General features: G+C 43.5%; 2 protein-coding genes across 2 annotated transcripts; one reads left to right on the top strand and one right to left on the bottom strand.

The window, feature by feature from the left end:
- Window positions 1-680: 680 nt before the first annotated feature.
- gcc2 (GRIP and coiled-coil domain containing 2) lies at window positions 681-25866 on the top strand. Its single transcript, XM_071907250.2, has 24 exons — window positions 681-857; window positions 1713-1775; window positions 1925-2009; window positions 2094-2173; window positions 2302-2406; window positions 2603-3107; window positions 3548-5568; window positions 6608-6671; window positions 6993-7093; window positions 7642-7740; window positions 9381-9500; window positions 11298-11462; window positions 12014-12118; window positions 12969-13131; window positions 13345-13445; window positions 13676-13753; window positions 14462-14599; window positions 15680-15801; window positions 16583-16759; window positions 16871-17079; window positions 19264-19491; window positions 20337-20476; window positions 23256-23457; window positions 24029-25866. The coding sequence occupies exons 1-24, from the start codon at window positions 852-854 to the stop codon at window positions 24100-24102; spliced, it is 5151 nt and encodes a 1716-aa protein (XP_071763351.2). The 5' UTR covers window positions 681-851; the 3' UTR covers window positions 24103-25866.
- On the bottom strand, window positions 20711-22240 carry tmem223 (transmembrane protein 223). The gene has a single exon (XM_071907273.2). The coding sequence runs from the start codon at window positions 21985-21987 to the stop codon at window positions 21148-21150; it is 840 nt and encodes a 279-aa protein (XP_071763374.1). The 5' UTR covers window positions 21988-22240; the 3' UTR covers window positions 20711-21147.

Below are 25866 nucleotides of genomic sequence, written 5' to 3'. Positions count from 1 at the left end.
CCTACTGCAACAATAGCATACTTTAATTTATGACCTGGCCCCAACCTGATGGCAGCCAATCATAGTTATGCCCTGAGGCTAGGCTACTGTAGTGCACATTTATTATTTTTATTCCTAACTCCTCCATATTGGAATCTCATTTGCCTTCCTTGGGCAGCCGGGGTTAATGCACTTCACCAGCTAAAAGGCCCTCTCTCTGAAAACAGGCTAAAGGTCTTAACTTGACCTTTTCTCGCTCAATATGACAGAGGCCACCAGAGTTCAGGTCATGCACTATGTGGTTCATGACAATTTTGCCTCTAGGTAATACTGTAGGTAGGGTCCATGGTGTTATATATATATATGTCATATGTATTTGGTGGTCTTTGACATGAAAAAGTTTGGGAACCCCTAGAATATTCCATGTCTAATGTGTCAGCCAAACCATCTATTACAGAAGATGCAAACTTACTATCTTCCTGACTGTATAGTAACTTATATATTTAAATATGCACAATGCACAATCTGCATCTATTTTTATGTTGATTTACTTAAGTTTCAAAACACATTGAAATATCCTGATGAATATGTGATGTAAAGTATTTTTATGTTGAGTTCATTCATAGTTTTGAAACGCATCCTGGTGAATATGTGACGTAAAATATGCTGACGTCACGTGGATTGACGATTGCGGAAGCGACTCGATGCTTTAGCTTGTTGGCTCAAAACCAAAACAGTGGAAATGTTTTAGTTTTAAATGCCTAACGAGCTACAAATTTGCTAGGAAATCGCATTGATTCGAGCTGGTCCACTTACCTGCTATCCCTCTGGGCTTGTCGGACGACTGGGAAGTAAACCGTTGATAGAGCATAATGGAGGTAAATGTCAACGTCGAGGAATTAGCTTTAGCCAAGCTGCCAGAACTTGGTAATGAGTGTGTAGCATCAGTTTAGCTAGCTATTAGTGCTTAAATGTTCTATTACCTAGCTAAGCGTAGCGGTGCTCTTAGGCTTGAACTGCTCACCTAGTTGTACTCACATTTCATTTTGATGGGACGTTGAAACAGTGCTGGTATCGGTTAGCCCCCATATGTGCTGCTCACTTTTGTATGGGGAGAGAACGTCCGGCCAAACGTCATTCATAAACATGGTAGTTTAATATTGCCCTGGTTATCGACAGCGGCACATACCTTGTAGCACATGATTTAAGACTTTTTCTGAATGACTAGGGTCTTCTAGTAAATTCGGCATACAGATAATCCCCGAAACAGCACGGTATTTCAATAAAATCTCAACTTTTACAATTGGTTCACACTGCTCGCTACCGCCATCCTCGGTGTATTTTGGTGAAAGAGGATCATGGGAATAACAGGCGAACCTATATGTAAAGCCGAAATTGTTTTGAAATAAGCTCTGTTTGGTCAATCACATATATGCCGAATTGAAGAGTGCTTCCTAAAGATTCATAAAAGGTCCGAAGTCATGTTCTACCAGGAAGGTACTTTTGCCGACAAGCAAGGCAACATTAAACTCCAGATTTTTTGAAGTAGTTTAGCATATCATTGTCTCCATACAACAGTCAATAGCACGTATCGGGCAGTTAGCTAAAAAATAATGGATTCTGCCTTGTTGTCAACACCATGATCAAAGAAGCCACTTTGTGTGTTATGTGTTTACAACATGTCGCCTAATGATAAGCCATATTGTTTCATGTCGTTCCCTTTCCTGCCACAGGACCCTGGTGGCAGTGGGGCAGAGTCTGTGGCTTCACCCCCAGCAGGTGCACCAAAGTCAAAGGTACTGCACATCAACAAGCACAAGTATCTAAAGGCTCGAAAAGGCGATCGCTATCTATGCTGTGTGTCTAATTTTCTTTAGAGATGATCAAATGGATAGATGTATATTGGTATTAACATGTTCCTATTTCTCCTACATGAAACTCTCAGCTGGACACACTGTCCAAAGAGGACCTCATCAAGTTTGCCAAGAAACAGATGGCTGCCATGCAGAAAATGAAAGGCAAATGTACAGGTAGCTAGAAACTATCCCAGTGTTTGTGTGTGTGTGGGCCTGTGTGACTGTGTGTATATATGACATTATTCTCTTTTTTGTTAGATCTGGAGAAGGAAGTTGAATCCTTCAAACAGCAATCAAAAAACAGTAACAGCAATTCAGACGACTCTATATTGATCCAGGTCTGTATGCTCTAGGGTAACGCCTGTCTATGTTTCTTATGTGTACTGTACTGTATTCCTCAGTCAACATCCTTGTCATATGGATAGTGAACAAAGTGTGTGTGTGTGCGTGTGTGTGTGTGTAACAGGAGCTGACTGAGAGGATGGATGCTTTGCTACTGGAGAAGGCAGAGACTCAGCAGAGCCTGGTTTTGTCTCGTAAAGATCTGGAGAGGACAAAGCAGCAGGCCAAGGTGAGATGAAACGCAAATACAATGGATTGTATTTATTTGTGTAACACTGCTTAAAGTGCCAGCTTTACAGACTTCTACAGGGTATCTCAGAACATATCATATTATTATACAAGATTAAGCTTAATTTCAGTACAATACAAAATCTTTAAAATGCACCAAATTCTCACAACATCTATTTAACTGTTATTATGAGCAGGATGATCTGGCCACGCTGCAAGGAGAGCTTGACCGTGTGATAGAAGACCACCAAAGGAAGATCAAGAACCTAGAGAGCAGCATTGAGGAATCCAACAGCAAACACCAAGAGGAAATGGCTCACTTCCAGAAACTACTGAAAGACCGAGAACAGAGTGACAGGGAGAGAGAGAGTGAAAGAGAGAGAGAGCGCCAAGCTGAACATATCGGTGCAAAAGACAGTATGGAGGAAGTGCGACATTGCTTGGAAGCTCAGCTGGAGAGCCTTCGAGCTGAACTGGAAGGGATCCAGGAGCGAAAATCCCAGGAGGTGGCTGAGCTGCAGGAGAGCCACCAGAGGGAGCTGACGGAGGCCCAGCAGGAGGTAGAAAACCTGAGGGAGGAGCTGGCTCAGAAGAACCTGCAACATGAGGAGGAGATGAGGGCTCTGGAGGAGGACTGTGAGATGGAGAGGGAGCGTCTCCTTCTGCTCCACGAGGAGCTGACCGAGCAGCTGGCTCTCAAAGGTACAACAGGACTCCACTTTAGGACAAGGGTTCAGAACATGAGACGTATCTGTTACAGTGAAAGCCAGTTACTGTGTCCTATAGGGGTTTCAACTGTCAAAACAATAACATGGTGTGTGCACAAGCTTTTCTGGTCCTTGTAAACATTAGGTTCACCCATTTTAACAGCGGAGAATAACTAGCATATACACATCATAACACATGATTTATGCTTAGATATTTGATTAAAATGCCTATGATAAAATCATCCTCATATTCTAAATGTGTGTCATTTATTAACACAAAGTTGAGTGCGAGAAAGTCTTTGTCTGTTTGCTTGATGGTTGGGGTCTGGGTCGGGGGGCCCCACCATACTGGTGTGCTGCATTTGACAGCGAAAACCCTAGTTATTTTGATTTCTGGCATTATTTTTTACATACTCTTTATTTTTATTTTTCCAGAGAGCTACCTGCAGGATGTGCAAGAGGAGGATGAGGAGCCTGTCCGAGGTTCAGGGATTGCCAGGATGCTGGAGTTGTCCAGCTGCAGCCAGGGCAACTCCAGCCATGGTGACGGAGAAGAGACCGAGACCAGCAGACTGAGAGGTGCCTTGGACGATCTCCAGGCCCAGAACACCATGTTACAGGATGAGCTCACCCTACTGAGAAATGTGAAGGGTGAGTTTGAGGCAGAGCTGGAGAGGGCCAGGGAGGAGTTCCAGATGGAGAGGGAGGAGCTGGAGTTCAAAATCGATGAGCTGCAGATGAACCGGGAAAGCACCACCACTGAGTCCACCACGACCCCGAGCCACGTGAACTCTGACCCTGTGATAACCCTTGACCCTGACAGACAAGAAGTTCTAAGAGAGCTCCACCAACAAAGAGAAGCACACAAAAATGGAGAGGATGCTCTCCCATCTAGATCCAAAGAGGTGCAGTTAGGAGCCAGTCCTGTCCAAGACCATCAGCTCTTGAATCCAGAGGAGCAGCAGAAGATAAACCAGGACTCCCAGGAGCTCCAGGAGCTGAGGGCCCAGTGTGAGGCCCTGACCAGGGAGAGAGACTCGGCCCTGGCTGAGTACCACCACACGAGGGACATACTGCAAGGTCTGGAGACAGAGCTGGGCCAGAAGACCAGGGACTTTGTCCTTCAGTACCAGGCTATGAAGGAGCAAGGAGCCAGCGCTCTAGAGGACCTCCAAGACAAGATCCAAGAACTCAGCCAGGAGAGGGATGGACTAGTGGAGAGGGTCAGGGAGGCTACAGAGGAGAAAAACGGCCTGATGGAGAAGGTACAAGACTTGAAGCTGAATCTTGAAGGCTCCCTGGGTGAGACCCAGGCTGCGGAGGATCTGAAAGTGAAACTCCAAGCCTCTGTAGAGGAACAAACGACTTTAGCTTGTGAGCTAAAGGAGTCCGTAGATGAGCTAACCAGGCAGAACGAGGAGATCCTTTCCCAGCTCCAAATGAAGGAAAACATGGCTCAAGAGCTGAAGGAGATAGTCGACACCCTGACCACAGATCGAGACCAAACACAATCCCTGCTGCATCTCCGAGAAGAGGAAGTGGAAAAGCTGAACAATGAGAGAGTAAAGGAAATCCAGAGACTGCAGGAGGAGAAAGAGAAAGAGGTAGAGAGGCTGAGAGAGGAGAAAGAGAGGGAGTTGGAGAGCTTGAGAAAAGAGAAGGAGGCCAATGTACAGCATCTGCAAGAGGAGAGGGAAAAGATGGAGAATTGCCTCAAAGAGGAGGTGGGGGGAAGGCAGGAAAGAGTTTCCTCTTTAGAGCAGACTGTCAAAGACCTCTCCATGGACAAGGCTGACCTCCAGCACAAACTGGAGGAGGCATCCTCTGCGCTTTCCCGAGCCCAGGAAGAGGGGGAGCTTTTGGAATCCAAGCTGGCAGCTCTTGGGGTTCAGCTGGAGCAGGAGACTTCTGAAAAGCATCATCTAGAAGCCAGGTTGAATTCACTGACAGAGGAGGCAGAGCAGGCCCAAGCCACCATCAGAGTTCTGGAGCAAAACCAATCTGAGGCCCTTAGGAGCTCATCTGAAGACACGCAGGAGCTCCAAGCTCGTGTAGGGGAGCTGGAAAAGGAGAGGAGCCTATTGAGGAGTAGTCTTGAAGAGGCTCAGGGGGAGAGAAAATTGGAGGAGGTGCAAGAGGAGCTCCAGGCTCGTATTGAGGATCTGGAGAAGGAGAGGAACATGTTGAGGAACAACCTGGAGGAGGTGGTGAGGGATACCGAAGGGCTGCAGAAAGATCTGGAGGATATGAAGTCGGTCAATGAAAAGATTAGCGGTGAGAACCAGAAATTACAGGCCCAGATTTCTGTGGCGGCTCTTGAGAAGGAAGAGAAGGAGAAAGGGGAGATGGAGAGAGAGAAGGAGAATATGGAAATGGAGAGAAGAGAGCTTGGAGAACAGCTGACAGAGAAGGACTCACTCATAGCTCAGTTGAGGAGCGAGATGGCTGCCGTCCAGGTGAGTGGAGCTCATGTGATGTGATGTTTTAGGATTTTGTGAGAAAAATGTTAATCCACAAGAAAAGTGAATTTGACAGTTAGGGGTGGACCGGTCATAACTGGCCAATAAACATTCTAAATGGGTCATCAGTGATCGGCCAATCACTGTTTCAGTTGCTGGATTGGGAAAAGGAAAGCGGTCGAATGTATTCCATAAAAAGTATGAGGCAATTTGCGGCATTCAGCAGAATGTTACTATGTCGTCCATCTGGCACTGGCAGTTCATTTCAGATGCTGTGTTTTGAATTTCACAGCCTGTGATCATAGATTAGAACCACTTTAGTATGTTGGACAGAAGGCAGAGCCTGTGCTGCTGCTGTGAAAAACCTTTCATGCGCTACCAGCGGCAGTAGGTGAAGAAGCACCTCAGTCATGAAAGCGCACACTAATATGTAATGACTGATAAAACCTAGGATTTATTTACACATGGATAGGCTAGCTATGTCATGCAGCCATAAGAACAATCTATTATACACAATGCTAGATTGGAATTTTACCATTCATGCTCGCTGTGCACTTTTATATGATGTGCTGTTGTTAGTAGAAAGTCTGGGTAAAATGCATAATTTTAATCGGCGATCAGATAGGTGATCAGTCGATCACACTATTAAAAAATCAGCAATTAAAATCGGCCCCAGAAAACCTGATGGGTACATCCATATTGACAGCAAGTCTTGAAATGCCAATTTATATGTTCTGTCATTTGGAGTAGGGTTAGGCTTTTCCACCCTGCCAAGAATAACATTTTTAGGGAAACACTGAATGCATATAGTTTTTGGGGAGGAATTCTTTGACATGAAAATGGTTAAATTCATAGATAATGATTATAGGCACAAAACACTGGCTGTTGGCAGCTTCAAACTAAACAATATTGTTGTTTGCCTTCAAAAACCTGCATCAATTGACCCGTAATTTAGTGTCCCCAATTAGTTCTGCTGACTGCCTTCTCTTTCTCATTTTCTGCTCTTTCTCTGTTTTCTTCTGTCTCCCTCTCCTAGGAATCTGCTGCCCAGTCTGCTCCCTCTGAGGAAAATGTAGCCAGTCAGTTCACAGAGAAAATCGGTATGGACTTAGCCTAATCACTTGTCTCTTTTAATGGGAATCCCAGTGGGAGAAACTAATATGTTGAACAGCAAGTCATTTTACTAAATGTATAGACCTAATTGAAAGACGAGCATTTAGCCAGATTTAGATTTAGATTTAGAGCATATTGTTGCTATTAATCTTATATCAAACTTTAATGTTTCTCATAATAAGTAACACAGACTGAAGCTAAATCTTTCATCTTTTTTTTAGTTAACCTGTTATTTAGACTAGATTATAAATTATGGATTATAATTTCATGATGTTACTTTAGACCTCTGTAACTTCTGCTCCCTCCAGCCCTCCTGCAGAAAGAAAGCAAAGAGAAGGATGAGAGGATGAACAAGATCAAGGCAGTTGCTGTCAAAGCGAAGAAGGAGCTGGACGCCAGTAAGAAAGAGGTACAGTGGAGCACAGGGACATCTCTAATCTATAATCAAATACTCTCATTTAACAGACAGTGGAGATGTGAGGTACAGACAGCTTCAGAAGCAGAGCCTTGTAGATTAATATGATATAATGCATTTCCCATGGCTTTGTCAGAATACCAGCCAACTTTTTGATATAAATCACAATGCTGAGTCTGAAATTCATCTCCTGTAATAAAACTGAAGGCACTGTGGTAAACTTCATCCAGTGGCTTCAAAGTAGAAGGGACAGCATGTGAATACACAATGTCTCAAATACAGTGAATGACTGTTGATTGTGCAATGGTTTTCTATTTTTAGAAGAGAGGCTTTCCTTCTATACAAAAAGCATATTTTAACCTCAGTTTTTGAGTAAACCATTCCACAGGGTTTGAATTTAGAATCAGCTTTGTCTGTGTGGTCATGATAAAAGAGACTCTGAAAGTGACTCAATCCCGTGGCTCATAGTTATCTTTTCTCCTCGGGTCTCTCATTAGTGATCGGATGTTGATGAATCCATAATTTATTGTAATTTGTTGCAGGTTGCAGCCCTGAAGGAGGAGGTGGAGTCACTGAAGGTGGAGAGGGAGAGAGTGAGCAGCTCCATGAAGGATATCATCCACGGTGCTGAGGGCTACAAGGTAGGAGACTGAAATATTACCAAAGTACTTAAAAAACAAGACATTGTTACATATGATCTTTCCCGTGCAACGCAAATAGGACCGGGAGTTCAAAAGCTCTTTTAATTGAAAAATAAATAAAGTGCATAAACAAAGTAAAGCATGAATAATCACAACGGTTTATTGTGTAATAGGATCATAGTAACATATTGATCTATTAAAAAAAAACCCACTGAAAATGCCCTTCCGAATTATTCAATAACTGTTGATTCTTTTGCTATTAGCTATCCAACTAGCTATAACAGATGCAGTCAATAAAATGTAGTGAAGTACTATACTTCAGTCAAAAAACTACTGTACAAGTATACAAAAAACTAGGTTACTCAGTTACAGTAATGAAAGTAATTGTAATTTGTCTGTCACCTCTGACCTCTGACCCTTTAGGACTAGAGTCAGACCTCAAACATTGTTCCACACCAATACAACATATTGCAGAGTATAGACTTATTTCTTGCCCTCATGATATTGGGTTCTTTTCCATTTCCACTTCATCTTCAGCTTTCACCCAGTTGATTATACTTGCATACACCACTGGAAATTAGTAGAATCAATGCAGCCGGCTTGGGGAATAACATGAGCAAGTGAGCTAATTAGCAGTATTAGCTTTCTTCGCTAGCTTGCTCATTGAGAAGTGGCATCTCTGTCTCCATTAGCTCTGTGAATATGTGTAATTGATTAACATTTGTGTCAAAAGATTGTTTTTTTACAGTGGGAAATGTTTATTCCTAATCTGTCCTGAATGAGTAACAGATGAGCAGCACCAACTGGAAGAGCAGCTTCAAATTACTTTTTGTAAATATATTCAGACATTGGGAGCTTGATGTCACTTTTTTTTTAAAGTTAAACATTCATACCTTTTTCCACACAGTAGGAACTATATGGCTTCATAAGACTCAACAGTAAAAATGAAAAGTGTAACATAACATTTTCTCCACTGTTGCAATAGCACAGAAGTAGAATACTTCAGTCAAAACAACATATTTAAGTAAAGGTAAAATGACTAATTACAAAAAAAAAAAAAGAAAAATCAAAAAAGAACAAGTGCACAAAAAATGTACTGTATTACTTCCATCCTTGGAGCGTTTCACTACTGTTATATTATTCACTGATAGGATTATTAATTGACTCATTCAATTAGATTTTTATTAATTGCCTATTTTCAATGTCGGTTTAATGAATCACTTCATAAATAAATTAATAGTAATGAATTACTGGACCGGTCTATAATTACTGGGGCAGCACAACCCAGGCTCCATATCAACCGTTTTAGAAAGGCAAAAATGGAATTGAAAGCCTTGTAATTTAACGTAATATGTGGCCAAGTGTCAGCTGAGCTCAGTTTGGAAGACACTGTGTTGCTGCGTTGGGCCGATGCTTCGCCCAGCGGTCTCCATAAACAGCTCCCAGGCCACACTGTGCTTTATGACTGTGTCTCCATTAGGGAAGAAATCACTCCAGTGTGTCTACTGAGAGTTTTCTTCCAAACCAAAAATGAAAATGCAAACAAAATCTTTGTGATACATAGTGTTTCCCTGCATTGAGTTGTTCAACCGGCTTTAAATAATGAATTTGTGTGTGTGTGTGTGTGTGTGTGGGTGTAGAACCTGCAGATAGATTACGACAGGCAGACAGAGCAACTGGATAAGGAGGGCGAGAAGGTGGAGGCGGCAGAGAGACAGATTGCTGAGCTGACCAAACGACTCAGCACTGCCGTCACACAGGTAACAAACACACACACACACACACACACACACACACACACCACTAACAAACACTTTCCTCCCTACAGTAAATCTAAGCAGTGCCACTTTCTCCAGCAGTACATCTTCCTAATACTTTTCACATAACTCAGTTTCCAGCTGATTTAGAGTTAGTCATTTAGCCCCCGACACTCTGCGCAGCTCCGCCTGACAGCCCGGCGCCCACAAATAGCCCATCAGATGTGACTGGGTGAACTTGGGAGAAATACTGTTTATATATACTCCTCTCCCCTTCCTCATAACTGTCTCTTTCCCAGTGAGAGAACAACAGTAAATGAAGCGGAGTATAGCGTCCATCTGCCGCGTTGCTGGTGCGACGCCGTTTTCCGAGACAGAGGTTTATTCTTGTGCGCGCTCATAGGCCTCGGGGGAGCGCGCAGACTGGAAGCTAGTCATGGATCTCGGCGGACGCCCGGACGTCCCCGTTTACCGATCATAGTGTAAATGTTTGTGCTGACAGATGACGGGAGGTAGCTGCTGTTGTTATCGGCTCGCTGTTCCTCGCAGAGAAAGCCCACAGAGCCCGCTGTTGTCAGATTTGCATGAACGAGTTTCGAGTGCGTCACGTTCACGCGGGTCCGGGTGCGTTTGCGTTTGCGTACGCGCGTGCGTTTGCAAGCATATTGATGCTGTCGGGTGGAAACCGCGTATCTCGGAACATGTCAGCGTTTCAGGAATTAAGAAAAACAGCCTTGCTTTTCGTTTGCATTTTGGATTTTGTTCGATGGGGTTTTGAAAGGGTTTCATAAGCACCAAGGGGCGTAGAATATTCTCAACCCATGTACTCCTTCACCTGAAGATAAAAAATGAAAATCACCAAAATTGGAGTTGCAAGGTTGTCATGTGACAACAGTGACACGTGTCCATTGGTGTGTGTGTGTGTGTGTGTGTGTGTGTGTGTGTGTGTGAGAGAGAGAGTGTTTGAGAGAGCAAGAGAGTGAGCCTACCTGCATGTAGTTGTATACATGTAGCCAATATTTGTGTTTTTGTAGGCCTTGATGGTTGCCCATATTCACGTACATATCGCTGTTGTCATGTGAAAACCTCATAACTCAAATTTCAAGATTTTTCTGTTTTAACTGAAGGGTTGAGATAATTATGTGACCTTTGAGGCTTATAAAACCCTTTCAAAACCCCTTGAATAAACTCAGAAATGCACAAAGCTCAAGCTTCAAACAAGGCTGTTCTTCTTGTTTCTTGTCTTCTTTCTGTTGTTGAGAGCAATGGTGAGTCAAGAAATAATTTGGTAATGTTGTGAACTAGTTATACACCTAAATGGAGGTACAGGGTAGTGTAAGGGACTGTAGCTGGATTGTTGTTGATATTTTATTTATTAAGCCCAGTATCTCTATTTCTCTGACTCTAAAGTCTCTCACTACTATAAGATAATGAGGCAAGCATTAGCTTGCCACTGCAACATTATACTCCCATCTGATTAGTTTAGTGGAGTAAATCTAATATACAGCTAATTGCAAATAGGCTTCCTCCTCAACATACAGTATTAAGTCCATCATTAACCGCCATGACACATAACCCCTACCTGCTGCAGGGACCCTGAACCCCAGCCAGAGGGAGGAAAGACAACTTTCCACTTGGATTATTAATAAAGTATCAAACTGAAAATTTGGCTTCTCTATGGATACTCACCCTGGTTTATACCGCAAGCTACTATTCCATCACATCCTATGTTAACATTTTGGAGAAACAAGGTTTTGGCCCGACAGCGACAGTATCCTGGTGTGTCCCTGCCTCCTGTAGAAGGAGACGCTGAGCAGTGAGAAGGAGGACCTGCTGGCCGGCATGGAGACCCTGAGGAGCACGGTGAGGCAGCTGGAGACGCAGAGCCAGGAGCTCCACAGACACTCCGCCGGCCTGGACAGAGACCTGCTGGCCGAGAGAGCGCTGAAGGAACAGAAGATCAAGGTAGAGAGCGAGGCCATGTGCACTGATCTGAGGTCAGGCCAGCCTCCCCTCCCTAAGTCTTTTCACAAATACTTGGCATGCTCACTGTTGCCCCAACCTCTCCATTCTGTAGTTGTACTATGTACTGTATGTAGGAGTTATGTCACCTACCTGATATTTGTTCAGTTTATTCGATGTATACTGATATTTTTTTTGGATTGAAGCTGCCAATAGTCAATATTTTGTGCTGATATTCGATCTTCATGCCACAAAATTTCCAACAGTTGTAGTCAGTGTTTTACCCAGAATTCTCCACTTGTGAGGAGTCTGATCAAAATGTCACATTAGAATCAGTTCAGGTTAAGGACTTCCCATAGACAACCAGTGTAGTATTGATACAATAAATATATAGTCAATCAAACTGCATCATATCCATCATATCAGAGGTAGACGACACTGACCGTATCTGATTTTTAATAAAAGGACAATATTGGCCAGATATATCTGCAATCTTATCGCCCTTTGTTTGTGTGTGTGTGTGTGTGTGTGTGTGTGTGTGTGTGTTTCTCCAGGAGTTGTCATCTGCCATGAAGGAGGTAGAGGAGCTGACAGCCCAGCTCCGCAAGCAGCAGCAGCAGTCTCAGCAGACCGCTCAGGAGCTGGAGCAGCTACGCAAGGTATACACACACACACACACACACACACGCACACCGGCCACTCAGATGCACGAGTCTCTAAGGGCCTGTCCAGTCAAGCAATTGGACGGGTGATGGCTGGCCTCCAGCTACAACAGCAACACTCAGAGAGGAAGAGAGCCATTCTAGCCCACAGCACTGGAGCGGCTGCTGCTTTTCCATTAGCAGAGACCCAGATAACACAGCGGTGAGCGTGGAGGCAGCCAGGAGCTCTGGCATGTGTCCACATTGTTAGACAGACTTCCTGCTGCTTTCTCCCATGTCAGCCAACCAGCAAACCTAATTCTACAGGTGATAATTGCCAGTAAAGGTAATTAATGGTATCATGTGCCATGTAGCGGGTAGGAAAAGATGTCATTGTGTGACTAATTGTTATTAATTATGAATGTTTCAACCTCCATGTTGAGAAAGTCACTGCCAAGCTTCCATGACAACTACTGCAATACCTATAAGCTTTGCAAGTTCCTGACCAATCACACGATCAGAAGAGATCTGTGCTACTAGTGTCCTACTGCAAGGATGATGAAAAGTGTTAGCAGTGGTAAAAACTATTACAAAACGGACATGTATAATGCTTGTCATGCTATATTATAGAGGCAAGATAATGAACAAACTAACCAGTAACCAGCCAAAAATAAAGTTACAGCCGATTTACTGCTGTCCACGTCTAGTTTACATTTCCCCAATCATTTTGCAATGCATGGCGCATAAAATACGAGTAAATGTTGATGTCATTTTTAAATAACTTGCTTATCTTAGTCAGTGTTACTGGATGAGACAAGGTTCCAGCTCTCTTTCCTGCCATGATGTCGTATGTTGGCTCTGCCTGTAGGAGGCGCAGCAGAGCTCCCTGCTGGACATGGAGATGGCCGACTACGAACGGCTGGTGAAAGAGCTCAACGCTAAACTCTCCGAGAGAGAAGTGTGTGTTGAAGAGCTGAAGGCCCAGATACACACACACACCCAGAGGGAGGACACACTCAGCCAGGAAATCGGTACGGTAAATCGGTTATCCTCAACTAGTAATCCCCCCCCATCAGAGTTATTATTCACCTAATAAAGTAATGTACTTATTGTTAAAAGCTAATATGTTATTGTTGAACCTGGTTAGTCTAGATCAAAAGCCTACAGTATGCATTTCTGTAAACAATTTTGTGTGTGTGTGTGTGTGTGTGTGTGTGTGTGTGTGTGTGTGTGTGTGTCTCCAGAGGCTCTGAAGTCCCAGCTGGGCCAGGGGGAGGAGAAGACCTCCAAGATGAAACAGCTGCTGGTGAAGACCAAGAAGGACTTGGCCGACGCCAAGAAACAGGTCTGTGTGTGTGTGTGTGCGTGTGTGTGTGTGTGTCCCACAGGGTTCCTATTACTGTGTGTAACATCACAACCTAATGAATGTAAATAGTGTTATGCAACCATGTGTGGGCATGATAGCGCGGGAGGCCTTGATGATGTTGGGAATAGTTCATCATTTATGTGTGTGTGAGCGTGTTTGTGTATGTTGGCGTGTGCATTTAAATTTTCTGTGTGTGTGTGTGTGTGCAGGAGGCCTCCCACATGATGCTGCAGGCCTCTCTGAAAGGAGAGCTGGAGGCTAACCAGCAGCAGCTAGAAAGCTCAAAGGTAACACCCAGCACTTCATTCCTCTACCCAACCATCACCACTCCTTTTAGACCGATATATGTATCGATAGTCCTTTTATTAAAAATGGGGTATTGTCCAGTCAGGTTAGAGTTAGGGTTATCATTCATTAGTGACAAGTAAACTCCAGCATTCTGAAGCAAAAACACCCTGCAACCATCCCATTACAATGTATTAATGGGATGTGGTAAAAAGATTTCCTAGCAGGAAAGGTAAAGTTTTAAAATAAACTATATTCAAAATGTCTCACTACAACCTAAAGATGAAAAATGTATTATATATAAAATGTTTTTGCCAGTGACACAGTTTAACCCTAGTAAAGGGGATGCATACTTGTACAAACTAGATATTTTCATTTATAGAATTGTTTTTTGTTTTTTTTCACATTTATTGAATTTTTCACTTTTGCATAAATTTATTGAATTTCCACTCCACTTTGATAGAAAAGAGTGCTTCATAAATTTTAGACCAAAAATCCAAAGTAAATGTGCATTGAACTAATTTTGTAGCACAAGAAAATCTGGGGAAAACACTTCACCAGCCTTACTTGATTAATATTGAAACTCCGCTCTGCTGTTGCTTATGCAAAAAATGTATTTTCCCATTTCAGCATTTCATTAAGTAATTGCTCCTATAGAAGTCACATCTTAAGTGTTGTGTGTGTATGTGTGTGTGTGTGTGTGTGTTCAGATCGAGGTGTGTGAGCTGACGGCCGAGCGCCACCGTCTGCAGGAGCAGCTGAGGTGTGTGTTGGAGCAGCAGCAGAGAACCAGCAGCTCCCTGCAGCAACGCATCAGCAGCCTGCAGCAGGAGTGTGATACCGCCAAGGTACACACACACACTCACACACACACACACACTGCACTTTCCTGTCCGTTGCTGTTCTATTCCTCCCTCACCCTCTTCTCTTTCCTTCATTCTCTCGATTCCTCCATCACCACTCATAATTACCTCCCCTTTCTCATTACTTCTATTTTTCCCCCTCTTTCTCTCCTCTCTGTCCTCTCTCAACCATCTTGTTAAATGTGGCTCAACATTACAGTTAGAGATATTACTATAGATTTCCCATCAGTACACGAATGTGAGAGTGCAGCTCTGCTAAATGGCTCAAACCAAACTTCACTAGCAAGGGGGAAGTGAAGGCATGTGAAGACTCTCCCCCCCTCAGGAAGATGTTGGATGAGATGGTACAAGCCGGTACCACAGTGAAGGAAGCGCTGCTGGGTCTTCCACCTTATTAGAGACCTAACAGGCACTTTTAATAATACAGCGCACATGCAGAAACACATTAGCAAGGCAGATTGTGTCTTCCAGTTAAAATTTACATTACATTTTTATTCCCCTGAGGCATTTACCTGATGGTCTTATCCAGAGTGACGTACGAGTGCAACAGAGAGAGCAATTAGAGAAAATAGAGGAGAGAGGATAGAATTCAGTGGGGAGAGGGTTACATGAGGTGCTTTTTGAAACAGTTTTCAGTCTACGGCAGAAGATGAGGAGTCGCTCTGTTCTTCTGACTGGAGTGGGAGGGTCAAAGGTCATTCCATTGTTGGGGAGCCAGGAGAGAGAATAGGGGAGACCATGCTGGACCATGGTCTGGAGGTATGGGGATGGAGGGAGTCTTCTGGGAGGTTGGCTAGGAGGCAGTTGCAGTAGTCCAGACTGGAGATGACTGGTGAGGAAGGGACAGATGTTGTAGAGTCCAAACCTGCAGGATTGGGTTGTGGCTGAAATGTGGGCCTCCATGACAGTTGGTTGTCCAGACTGACTGGGTGGTGTTTTCCCATATATCCCATGTTTTCCTAGTTCCTAGTTTCCTAGTTCCTCATTGTGAGAGGGCAGAAAGGTTTAGAGAATTCCAATGTGTGCTGTGTCACAGTTGTGCTAAGTGTGTCTGCTGTTTTCCAGGCCGAGCTCATGGCGACAGCAGGGGAGTTCGAGAGTTACAAGGTACGAGTCCACAATGTGCTCAAACAGCAGAAGAACAAAAGCACCGCTCAGAGTGAAGGAGACCCGGGCAAACTAGAGAGGTAAGGACAACACTTAGTGTGTGTGACAAAGGGAGACATGGAGAGAATCCGAAAGCATAACTGAGTGTGAATTGCAGAATTGCATCCTGTCTGTGAGCGATGAGTGTCGCCTGTAGCCAAAGAGAATACAAATTCAGCATCTCTGCGTATTTTTCACCCCAAACAAACAAATAACAATTACAGTACAATTATTACATATATTGTGATATAAGTATGAGCCATTTGTAAACCACATCAGCTACTGATATTAATGCTGGGAATAGGTCTGACAACAAATCATAGTTAACCCTCACCCTTCACTGAGTTATATACAGAGGGCAAAATGATAGAAACACCACATGAAAAAGGACTTTACACAGGCAGTTACACAGGCAAGGTCATATTAAGTTGAATACCAATTAGCAGTATATCTGACAATCACCACTTTTATATTGAGTTTTTAAAACAACAATGCAATTAAAAAAGTTCCAAAGAGTAGTAGGTGCCCAAATTTCAGGAGCATTGGTCTCAAAAACTGCAAATTTATTTAATGTGACAACAGTAACAGTCTGGAAAATCATGACAGCATATGCCAAACATGGACAAACTGTATCAGCAAAGACGTACAGTGGTCACAATTTGAAGCTGACCAATAGGGATAGATGGAAACTTAACAGGATAGCTGCTAAACACCACAAAACTACGGCCTCAAAAATAACAACAGAGCATGTCTGTGACAGTCTGAACAAAAACTGTATGTATGTGTGACATGAATGTAACCAGTGTGTTGTGTGTCTGGCAGGGAGCAGCTGTCCTCTCAGGTAGATCAGCTGAGGTCCAGGCTGGTGGAAAGCCAGCAGAACCTCCAGAGCAGCTCAGCAGAACTGCAGCAGCTGCAGACTGAACACGACACTCTGCTGGAGCGACACAACAAAATCCTCCAGGAAACCATCAGCAAGGAGGCCGAGCTCCGAGAGAGGTGAGCCGGCTTGGCTGAGGCGTTTTTATGGATGTTTATGCATCCTTTCCTATGTGGAGTTTACCAATGTCTGAACTGTGTTCCCTCTAAACCGCTGTCCTCCACCCGCAGGCTGCTGTCAGTGCAGTCGGAGAATGTGGCTCTGCGGTCGGAGCAGGCCCAGGCCCAGGCCGACCTGCGCTCCCAGGCCGAGGCCCAGCGGCAGAGCTTCAGGGAGCAGCTGAGGAGGCTGCAGGACGAGCACCGGGCCACCGTGGAGACCCTGCAGGGCCAGCTGGCCCGCCTGGAGGAGCAGCTCTTCACCCTGCAGAGCCAGAGCAGTAAGCATTGGTTTACAATAAATTAACACGCAGTACCTGATTCTGTACACAAAATAGCATTGGAAACGGGTAGGGTGACATAATTCTCTGAAAGAATTAGTTTGGCTGGTAAAAATTACTCTTGGCAGTTTAGTTTGTAGTTTGTCAGCCCTTGGCAGGTGAGCCAAAAAGTAAATTTGGAATACTGCCCAATGCCCATAAGCAATTAATAAAAGCACAAAATATCTCCTGCTTTAGTCAGCCAGTATATTTCAGATAATTCATGTTTATGAATAACAAAACACTATTGTGACCGTCTCGGCCCATCACGCCTACCCTGCTGGTGAGTTTTATGAATAACCTCTCATGCCAATTGCCCAAACAATTTTGCCTTACGTGTCTTTCTCTGTTGTTCTGACAAATCTAGTATGCGCTCCAGTGAACTTGTACACAAGCCGGATAATCAGCGTGGCTGTTGGATATGACGGGTTTAATTAACGTGTTGATTTTCATTGGCGGTCGCCTGGGCTATCACTGAGAATAAGGCGGCTTATTACTAAACTGCAGAACGATCCAAAAAAGTAGCTGCTGCTCAGCGAAGACACGCGGCAATGCATCAAGTGTTGAAAGTGAAGTGAAAGTTTTCTAGTTTACTCTTGTCTTACATGAGAGGAATGAAGGAGTGATGGGAGATGGAGAGAGGGGGATGGGGGTGGGGGGGGGGGGGTGTTGGTGTGTTTATCAGGAGAGCAGCACTGGAAGCTCATTCATCACCTCCCACACAGCTGCCCTCTGGAGCCACACGGCAAACACACGCAGTAATTACTAGAAAAGGCAAGAATGTGTGTATATGTGTATGTGTGAGCGTGTGTGTGTGTGTGTGTTTTCCTCTCATTTCGGCATGGCCAGGTGTCGGTGAGAGTCTTCCGCTCTATTCCCGCCTCTCTGTATGGCAAACAGCTCACTGCGGCATCTGGAGAGACTCATCATTAGCGGCTAACACATGCACACCAGGGTTAGACTGATATGCGGACGATATTGGCCTTTATTGAAAATCGAATATCGGCCACCTCTGATATGATGGATATGAAGCACTTTGGGATCAGTCTTCAAAAACCCTAACCCTAATGCACAGAGACAACAGACAGATAAACATATGCATGTAGCAGGACTTCATCCACTTGCTCGTCCCATCCAACTGCATGCTGGGAGAGGGAGCAGTGCCAGACTGGAGGTGGGAAGGTGTGGAGAGCAGTTTGGTGTCTCGGCTCTTGGTTTAACTTCAGGTTCATCAATCACTATCTTTCGCTTTTGTCCACCCACTCTCTCACACACCTCATCCCTCCCTTCTTCTCCTCCTATTCACACTTGTTGTCATCGTCCATCCCAGCTGAGCAGGTTACAGCCAGAGAGTGTCTGGTGCCCTCTCATGTCTTAGTGAAGTAGGACACTGACTCACTACTTATTTTTACATGAAATGGAAATTCACTTTTTTAATACGGTAAAGGAAAAGGAATGCTGCTTTGGCTTAGAGAATGTGGAAACCAGAAGAACTCTTTGGCAAGACAAGAATCAAAAAATTTCAATTCAACTTTCTCTTCTGAAAATATTAAAAAAAGCCTTTATTGATTTAGCTGTTGCAACTTGCAGTGTTAAAATCATTGTGCACCCTGATGAAGGCAGCCATATCACAAAGCATTGGTGTGTTTTTAACTTTGCAACATGCAATAGTCAAATAAATAAATGTTTTTTAATATTTTCATAAGAGAGTCACCTTGAAATCTTTTGGATTCTTTTTTCATTTTTGGTAACATTTTACTTGAAGTGGTGCTCATAAGATGATATAAGGCATCATAAAAGCACATCTTAAGCACATGCATGTGCATGGTAATATTATAATTATTATATATCAAACCCTGATATAATGAACAGTCTAAAAAATTCAGGGGGTTGAATACTTTATTGGGCAACTGTATAGTTAATGACATATCAAATTGAATGTAATTTGTGTCGTCTTATGATTATATTGTAAGAGAAGTTTATCTATACTTCTAAAAGGCCTATTATCTACTTGTAACACATCAAAATTCACTTCAAGTGAAGTGTTATCCACTTTTTTAATGTTTTTATTTTTTACCTGCATGTATTCATCTCCTCATAAATGACATAATTTGCTTTTTCTCTGCCCTCTTTTTTTCCGTGCAGGCCCAGCGGCAGTCCAGTCCAGCCGGAAGCCTCTGGTGTCAGACTCCCAGCGCAGAAACCCAGACCATGGCCAGGGGGGGCTGGGCTTTGTGGCCCTCAGCGACCTGCAGTCCATGGCCAGGGAGGAGGGCGAGGGCATGGAGACCACCGAGACCGAGAGCCCCTCCCCCACACACACGCCCCTACCCTCTCTGGAGCAGCTGCTCATCTCCCCGGACCCCAAACAAGGTGCAGGTTTCAGCGGTCGCATGTGTTTGAATGTAGAGGTGCACCCATAACAATTTCTAGCCAAGGCAATGAACTTCACAGATAGCATTTCAGCTTTTGCACCTGTCAGACTTTTTGTGCCAAAAAGTATGTAATTAAAGTAAAGATATCAGGACAGCTTAATTTGCCGATCCCAATACTACAGATACTATTGATGCAACTCGAGTTGAATGTTTTCTCTATACAAGTTCATACCGGAGCCTCGTTTCCCAATAACGATCTCTCTTAGAGGTAAAGAATGTTTTTAAGTGTGATCCTATGAAGGTTCGTTCATTACCTAAAGCAGAACTTGGAGCGGGAACGCACCCACCCCCTTGCTCAAAATAAGCCTTTAAGCAAAAATGAATAACTATCCTCAGATTTAGAGTGATGATTCTTATTATATGGTCTATGAGAGCTGTCAATTTACTGTGTTATTCAGGTGTCATGAGTCAGGGGCACATCACTCTTTTCACCACACACATCCATTTTTATGGGAAAATATAAAATATATTTATAATATAAAAACACAGCCTAATAAGCCTTAAAAATGTAAAACTTGAACAATGAGTCCTGCAGGTGACATGATGGGGTGTCATTTTCCCTCTCAACACACAGTGTTCTATGACTGGTCAGAGGGAGTCGTTATCTAGGATCATTTTTAACAGCGTCTTAAATTATGATGCTTTTCAGAAACACCTCACACACTAAAGAGGCTTCGTAAGATGGATGTTAGGATTATCTTAGTCTTAAAATGCTTTTGGGAAACGAGGCCCAAATCTACATGCTACTGCAACTTTTAACTCTGCGTTTGGTTTTGTCCCCAGAGCCATTTGTGTGGACGGTGGAGCCGACCAAAGAAGAGCTGAACCAGAAGCTGAGCACAGCCACACGCAGTATGGAGCACATGAACAGCCTGCTGCATGAAACGGAGGCCACCAACGCTGTTCTCATGGAGCAGATCGCTGTACGTACATCTGCCCATGTATACACACACACACACGCGCACACGCACACACACACACACACACACACACACACCAGACCAAGACTTCATCTCAGTTTACAGTCGATCAATTTACTTTCACTGCGGTTTACTCAGAAAACTGAAGCTGTATCATTTACAAATTACACACAGCATTCACTCGTAATTATTTAAATATGGATTTCATATGCAGGAAAATCCCCTTTCTGAATTGATTTTTTTTTACATTAATAGCATGGGTGTTAAATGGGTACGTCAAGGTGTGGCACTCTCCATAGATCAGTCTACGTGAATCCAATTTTCATCTTGTAATTTTTATTATTATAATGCAGAGAAAAGACCAAGCAAAAAAATCAACAGAAATTCATTTGGAAGTCATATCTTTAAAAAAGCGAGGCATTCAGGACCAGTGTTCCCTCTAAGCTGATAGTTTGGTGACCTGCATCATAATTTATCATATTGACCAAACAATATCTGTTAGTCATCAGTGACTGCTCCAGAAATTTAGTCCATTTATATAAGCAGATTTGGTAGTAAATTATATTGGATGCAGAGATTTTGCCATAGCTTGGCGTTTATAGAGTTTGGTGAAGTGCAGCTCCTTAAATAATAGTTTTGGCAACAATTCTTTCCAGCATTGTAATAATTGCAACTTAAACCGGCCGATATGCTCCAACAGTGATATCAAACAGCTTAGCATTGTTCAGTGTCCCCTCTTTGTCCAAGAGAAAGTAGAACTTGTGTCCTTTGAGGCGGAGGGGGATGAATGAGGGGGACTCCTGCCTGTGGGCGTGGCAGGCTACCTGGGACAGCGGGACGGTTATTCTCCGGCCTCTGTCCGGTCCCAAGGGCGACTGGGTGGAAACCGTCACCATCCTCCCGCCCTTATGTAAAATCACCTGGCTGACGGAGCGACGACAGAACAGAAGCCCGAGCCCGACTATCCCCGCTCCCACCGCCAGGCACCCCAGCGTGAAGCCGTACCTCCAGGCGTTAGAGCCCAGGTTCATCTCGAAGCTCCACGCTCCGGCCAGCCCGGTAGTGGACACGCTGCCCTTCCCTTGCTCCGTAGCGCCGCCCGTGTCTCGGAGGCCGGTGTAGGCGAAATGAGCCAGGTAGGTCCAGAAGAGAAACTGCCCGCCGCAGAAAACCGCCAAGAGCTGGAAGAACCTGGTTCTGTCGTGCTGGAACAGAGTCACGTCTTTTACGGGCTGGGTGGAGGTGCAGAGGCTGCGGCGGGGAAGCAGCTGTCTCTGTGCGGGGTTGAACAGTCCCGTATGGAGGAGTTTCCTGCTGCCAAGACCAGTAGGACCTGTAATCCGGTTGGACACCTTATGCAGGCTACAGCTCGGTGAACTACGTGTCGACAACGACGCATTTTGCCGGATTCCTCTCCACACATTGTCGACAGTTTGCGGAATACTGAGCAGTCGAAGCCGTACGTGTCTGGAGTAACACTCCAATGTCGCGCACAGCAAACGCTGAAATCCCATGCTTCACGTTGGCAAATGTCTTATATCTGTCTAAATTTACTGGACGGAGAACTGCAGTTGCCTGCTGTTAGGGAACGGTACCATAACTCGCTTCTTAACGTTGCTTCTCTCCTAAAACACTAGACAACACGAGCAGAGGGCGCCGCCATACTTGTTATGTGTCACTCGCGCTGTTCGCTTACGGGAAGCGCAGTGGACCAAAATGAAATAACCACTCTGACGTGTGGTCGTAGGAAAGCACCAATACACTTGCTGTATACAGACTTATAACAGAATGTCTTTCTTTTTCAATCGCCCAAAAGCAAAGACAATATATATACCCTAATAAAAAATGCCTAAGACTAAAACACTTCAACTAGTAATTCAACAAGTGTCATAAAGGTACAGAGACCACAATCATTAATTGTGAGGTTGCACATATTTTCTGGATCTTAATGCTCAAAACAAAAGGATTATTTCCAGAGGGATTATACTGCCATCTTTTTTTACTAAACAATTTCTAATCAGGGATATTATTGGAGAGTAAAAATAAAAAAATAGTATTACTCATTCATTTAATTTCATCATCACTCATTTTTTTTCTTGGAAACACTATATCAACAAATGTACATTTGTTTAAAATCCTCCCCTGTTGACAAGTTTTAAACATGATATGCGTTTATTTGGGAAAGCCCTGAAATGAATGAATGTAAGTTCAGCCCTAAAACACAATGCATTAATATTATAATAATATTATATATAAAAGTCAATATAATTTCCTGATGTTTTTTACATGCCCTTTATATGTGTGTGTGTGTGTGTGTGTGTGTGTGTGTGTGTGTGTGTATACATATATATATACACATATATACACATATAAAGGCATGTAAAAAACAGATTGATTCCAACACAAAATATACAGTATATATTGTGTTGGAATCAATTTATTTTGTTGAAAGCTTCATTCTCAGTCTGTATTGATGATACACTGCAACTGTTCTATGCCTAAAAATTGACAATAGAAGAAAAAAAGTCATGTTCAGTATTTCCTGCTTTGGCTAAGGATTGCTGCATTATGGCTGAAAATGTTCACAGTATTGCCCGGCAGCAGTTTGCATTTCATCTGAAAGTCTAATAGTTGTCAGAACTATCTTTGGGTAAAACTTGCTTGGGGATGATGGGGCTGGTTTCAGGGGAGCATTCAGGACCGGTGTTCCCTCTAAGGCCTGGTACATAAGTAATTCGTTGACCTGCATGTATCTCTCACCCCCCCCCCCCCCCCCCCCCAGCTGTTGAAGAGCGAAGTGCGTCGTCTGGAGCGGAACCAGGAGAGGGAGAAGAGCGTGGCCAACCTGGAGTACCTGAAGAACGTCCTGCTGCAGTTCATCTTCCTGCACTCGGGCAGCGAGAGGCAGGCGCTGCTGCCCGTCATCCACACCATGCTGCAGCTCAGCCCCGAGGAGAAAAGCAAGCTGGCCGCCATTGCACAGGGTACGTGCAGAGAGCAGCATATTTGGTGCCACATATTCAATAGCTATAAATTTGACCAGTTTCATGCCAAAAAAATTCAAGTATTCAGTGTTTGCCCCAGAATTTCTAGTCTTTATAGGGTGGGAAAACCTCTGAAACGGCATTTAGACCATCATGGGACACTAAAACTCTCCATGGAAACCACAATAATGATAATTATATGAAAGAACATATTCATAGTCAAACAAAATGTCTCATTAGAATCAATTCAGGTTAATGTTCTCATAGACAACCAGTGTAGTATTGATCAATTCTACAATAAATATGTAATCAAACAGATTGCATCGTATCCATCATAATCTGATATGATGGATATTGACCATATCACATATTTAATATAAAATATACCCACGGAATGATCCCTAAACCATGCCATGACACACACACACACCTTTTTACCGATACATACACACAAGTGCCTTTGAGTTTCATTTATGCCCCCAGTTTATCTAACTGCTACAGGTTATTTATCATTACAAATAGAGACATTTACTCCACAATATCTCACATGTGTTGTTTGTGCTTGTTGCAGGTGAGGAGGAGGTGCCGGGGTCCCGGGGCTCAGGCTGGACCTCCTACCTCCACAGCTGGTCTGGGATCAGATAGACCAGAACACCGACACCCTGGGGAACACCGCGCTAAGAGCTTACTGGGCATTCACAACGGGAACCTAGACTGAACAATCAGACTTTATATTGGTAAAGGGGGGCGCAGAACTGGGACGTTATACTGGGGCATTTGTGTCGGGGAGACAATTACTAGGGACCAAGGAATCTATCATGAAGGAATGGGGAAATGTGTGGTGGAGATAGTGGAAACCAAAACCATTTGACATTTCTATTGATTTGACTCCCAGTGCAATAGGTACAGCAGTATCTCACCAATGAATGTGAATTGTGATGCATCTCCGTCTTCTTTAGTCTTACTGGTGACGCATGTGTTCAAAGGCATTTCGGTAACATTTTACTTGAAGTGGCGCTCATAAGGAATTCTAATCAGAAGCACATTGTGAGTGCATGATAGTTATTATAATCACAGCATGATATAATACACACAATGTGCAAAAGATGTAGGGGGTTGAATACTTAATGAGGCAACTGTATAGTTAATCCCAGGATATTAACTCAAATGTAAATTTTCGGATGATTATACTGTAAGAAAAACTTATCTATGCTTTCTAATTGGGCTTCTAATCTACTTCAAGTGAAGTGTTAACCAGCATTTCTGTCATAGCCAGGCTCCAGATATGATTATGAGTGCATATCTAACATTTTCAGGATCACCTGACCAATGTAACTGACAAAAAAAAGAGTTATCTTATCACCTTTTGCATATTTGTGCATTTACTTGAAGGCAAAAGCAGTAGCTACTCACAAGCCGGCCAGCAGCTGTTGTTTTTTTTTTTCTATGATTGATGCTAACAGTTTGGTTACTGACTGATTTTGCAGTTGTTCAATGTTCTGAAATGGGGAGCAGTTAAATCTTTTTATAACTAACGGTTGTGTTGTGTCTGATCATGTACTGGATCACTTTACTGACTCCAAAGCAGTACTTTATTTTATAACAGTCTCTCACTATTAACCCTGTAGTGACGAGTGGTTTGCTTATGATTTAGTTTTTTATGTCATTTGTTCTGTTACTTTCGGTTGTTGTCGTCGGTATGATTTGATTTATTAACGTTTAATACCAAAATATTGTTATTGCAGAGGTATATACAGCTACTTTTTAGGAATGGGAACACTTTTTGATTTTGTCAGTGGTTGTGCTGTTGTTTTAATCGCTATGTTGCTTAACAAGAAAGAGATTTGAAAGTGTCCAGCTGTCTGTTGAAGGACGGCCCCCCATGACAGCGAGCACATCCGCCCTGCTGAAGTGTCCTGGAGCGACACACCCAATCCCTAGAGGTGCTGCTCTGTAGCTGACCTCTGACCTCTCTGTGGAGGGGGGGCAAGAGAGAAGAAAGTTCCCCCCCAGAGAAAAATCCTTTATTTATGCTCGAGTCCTACCGAGGATGGAAATAATCGGCACGTTCATTTTTCTCATTCCAAACGGCAGCTTTTTGTGATGCCTTCATAGTAACTGAATGTATTTTTATTCCAGGCTTTTATATTTATGGTGGTTTGGTAAGTAAAATCAGAGGAAGCTAAAAACAGAGATTATGTATTAACTATAAAAGAATTACTGAGGATTTGTGTTCACTGATTTGGATTCCGGTCTCTGCCATGTCAGGCTGCTGTATAGCGGCACTCAACTTGAGGAAAACTGACAGCATCTTGTTTTAGAGACAGTTCTTGGTTTGAGGCGCAGACATCTTGGGATTTTTGTTTCAACTGTGAACAAAGATAGCTAATAAAATAAACGTGGATGAGA

The sequence above is a fragment of the Centroberyx gerrardi genome, chromosome 10, assembly GCF_048128805.1.
Source record: "Centroberyx gerrardi isolate f3 chromosome 10, fCenGer3.hap1.cur.20231027, whole genome shotgun sequence".
In the NCBI taxonomy this organism is placed as follows: Eukaryota; Metazoa; Chordata; class Actinopteri; order Beryciformes; family Berycidae; genus Centroberyx; species Centroberyx gerrardi.
Note: the sequence above shows the minus strand (reverse complement) of the source record. Positions and strands in the feature narration are given on the sequence as shown.

Excerpts from the sequence above, each read along its gene's own strand:
- tmem223 (XM_071907273.2), bottom strand. The coding sequence starts at position 21,987 with ATGGGATTTCAGCGTTTGCTGTGCGCGACATTGGAGTGTTACTCCAGA.
- gcc2 (XM_071907250.2), top strand. Across the intron at positions 14,600-15,679 it reads AGGAGTGTGATACCGCCAAG|GCCGAGCTCATGGCGACAGC; the intron begins GTACACACACAC and ends GCTGTTTTCCAG. Across the intron at positions 23,458-24,028 it reads GCTGGCCGCCATTGCACAGG|GTGAGGAGGAGGTGCCGGGG; the intron begins GTACGTGCAGAG and ends TGCTTGTTGCAG.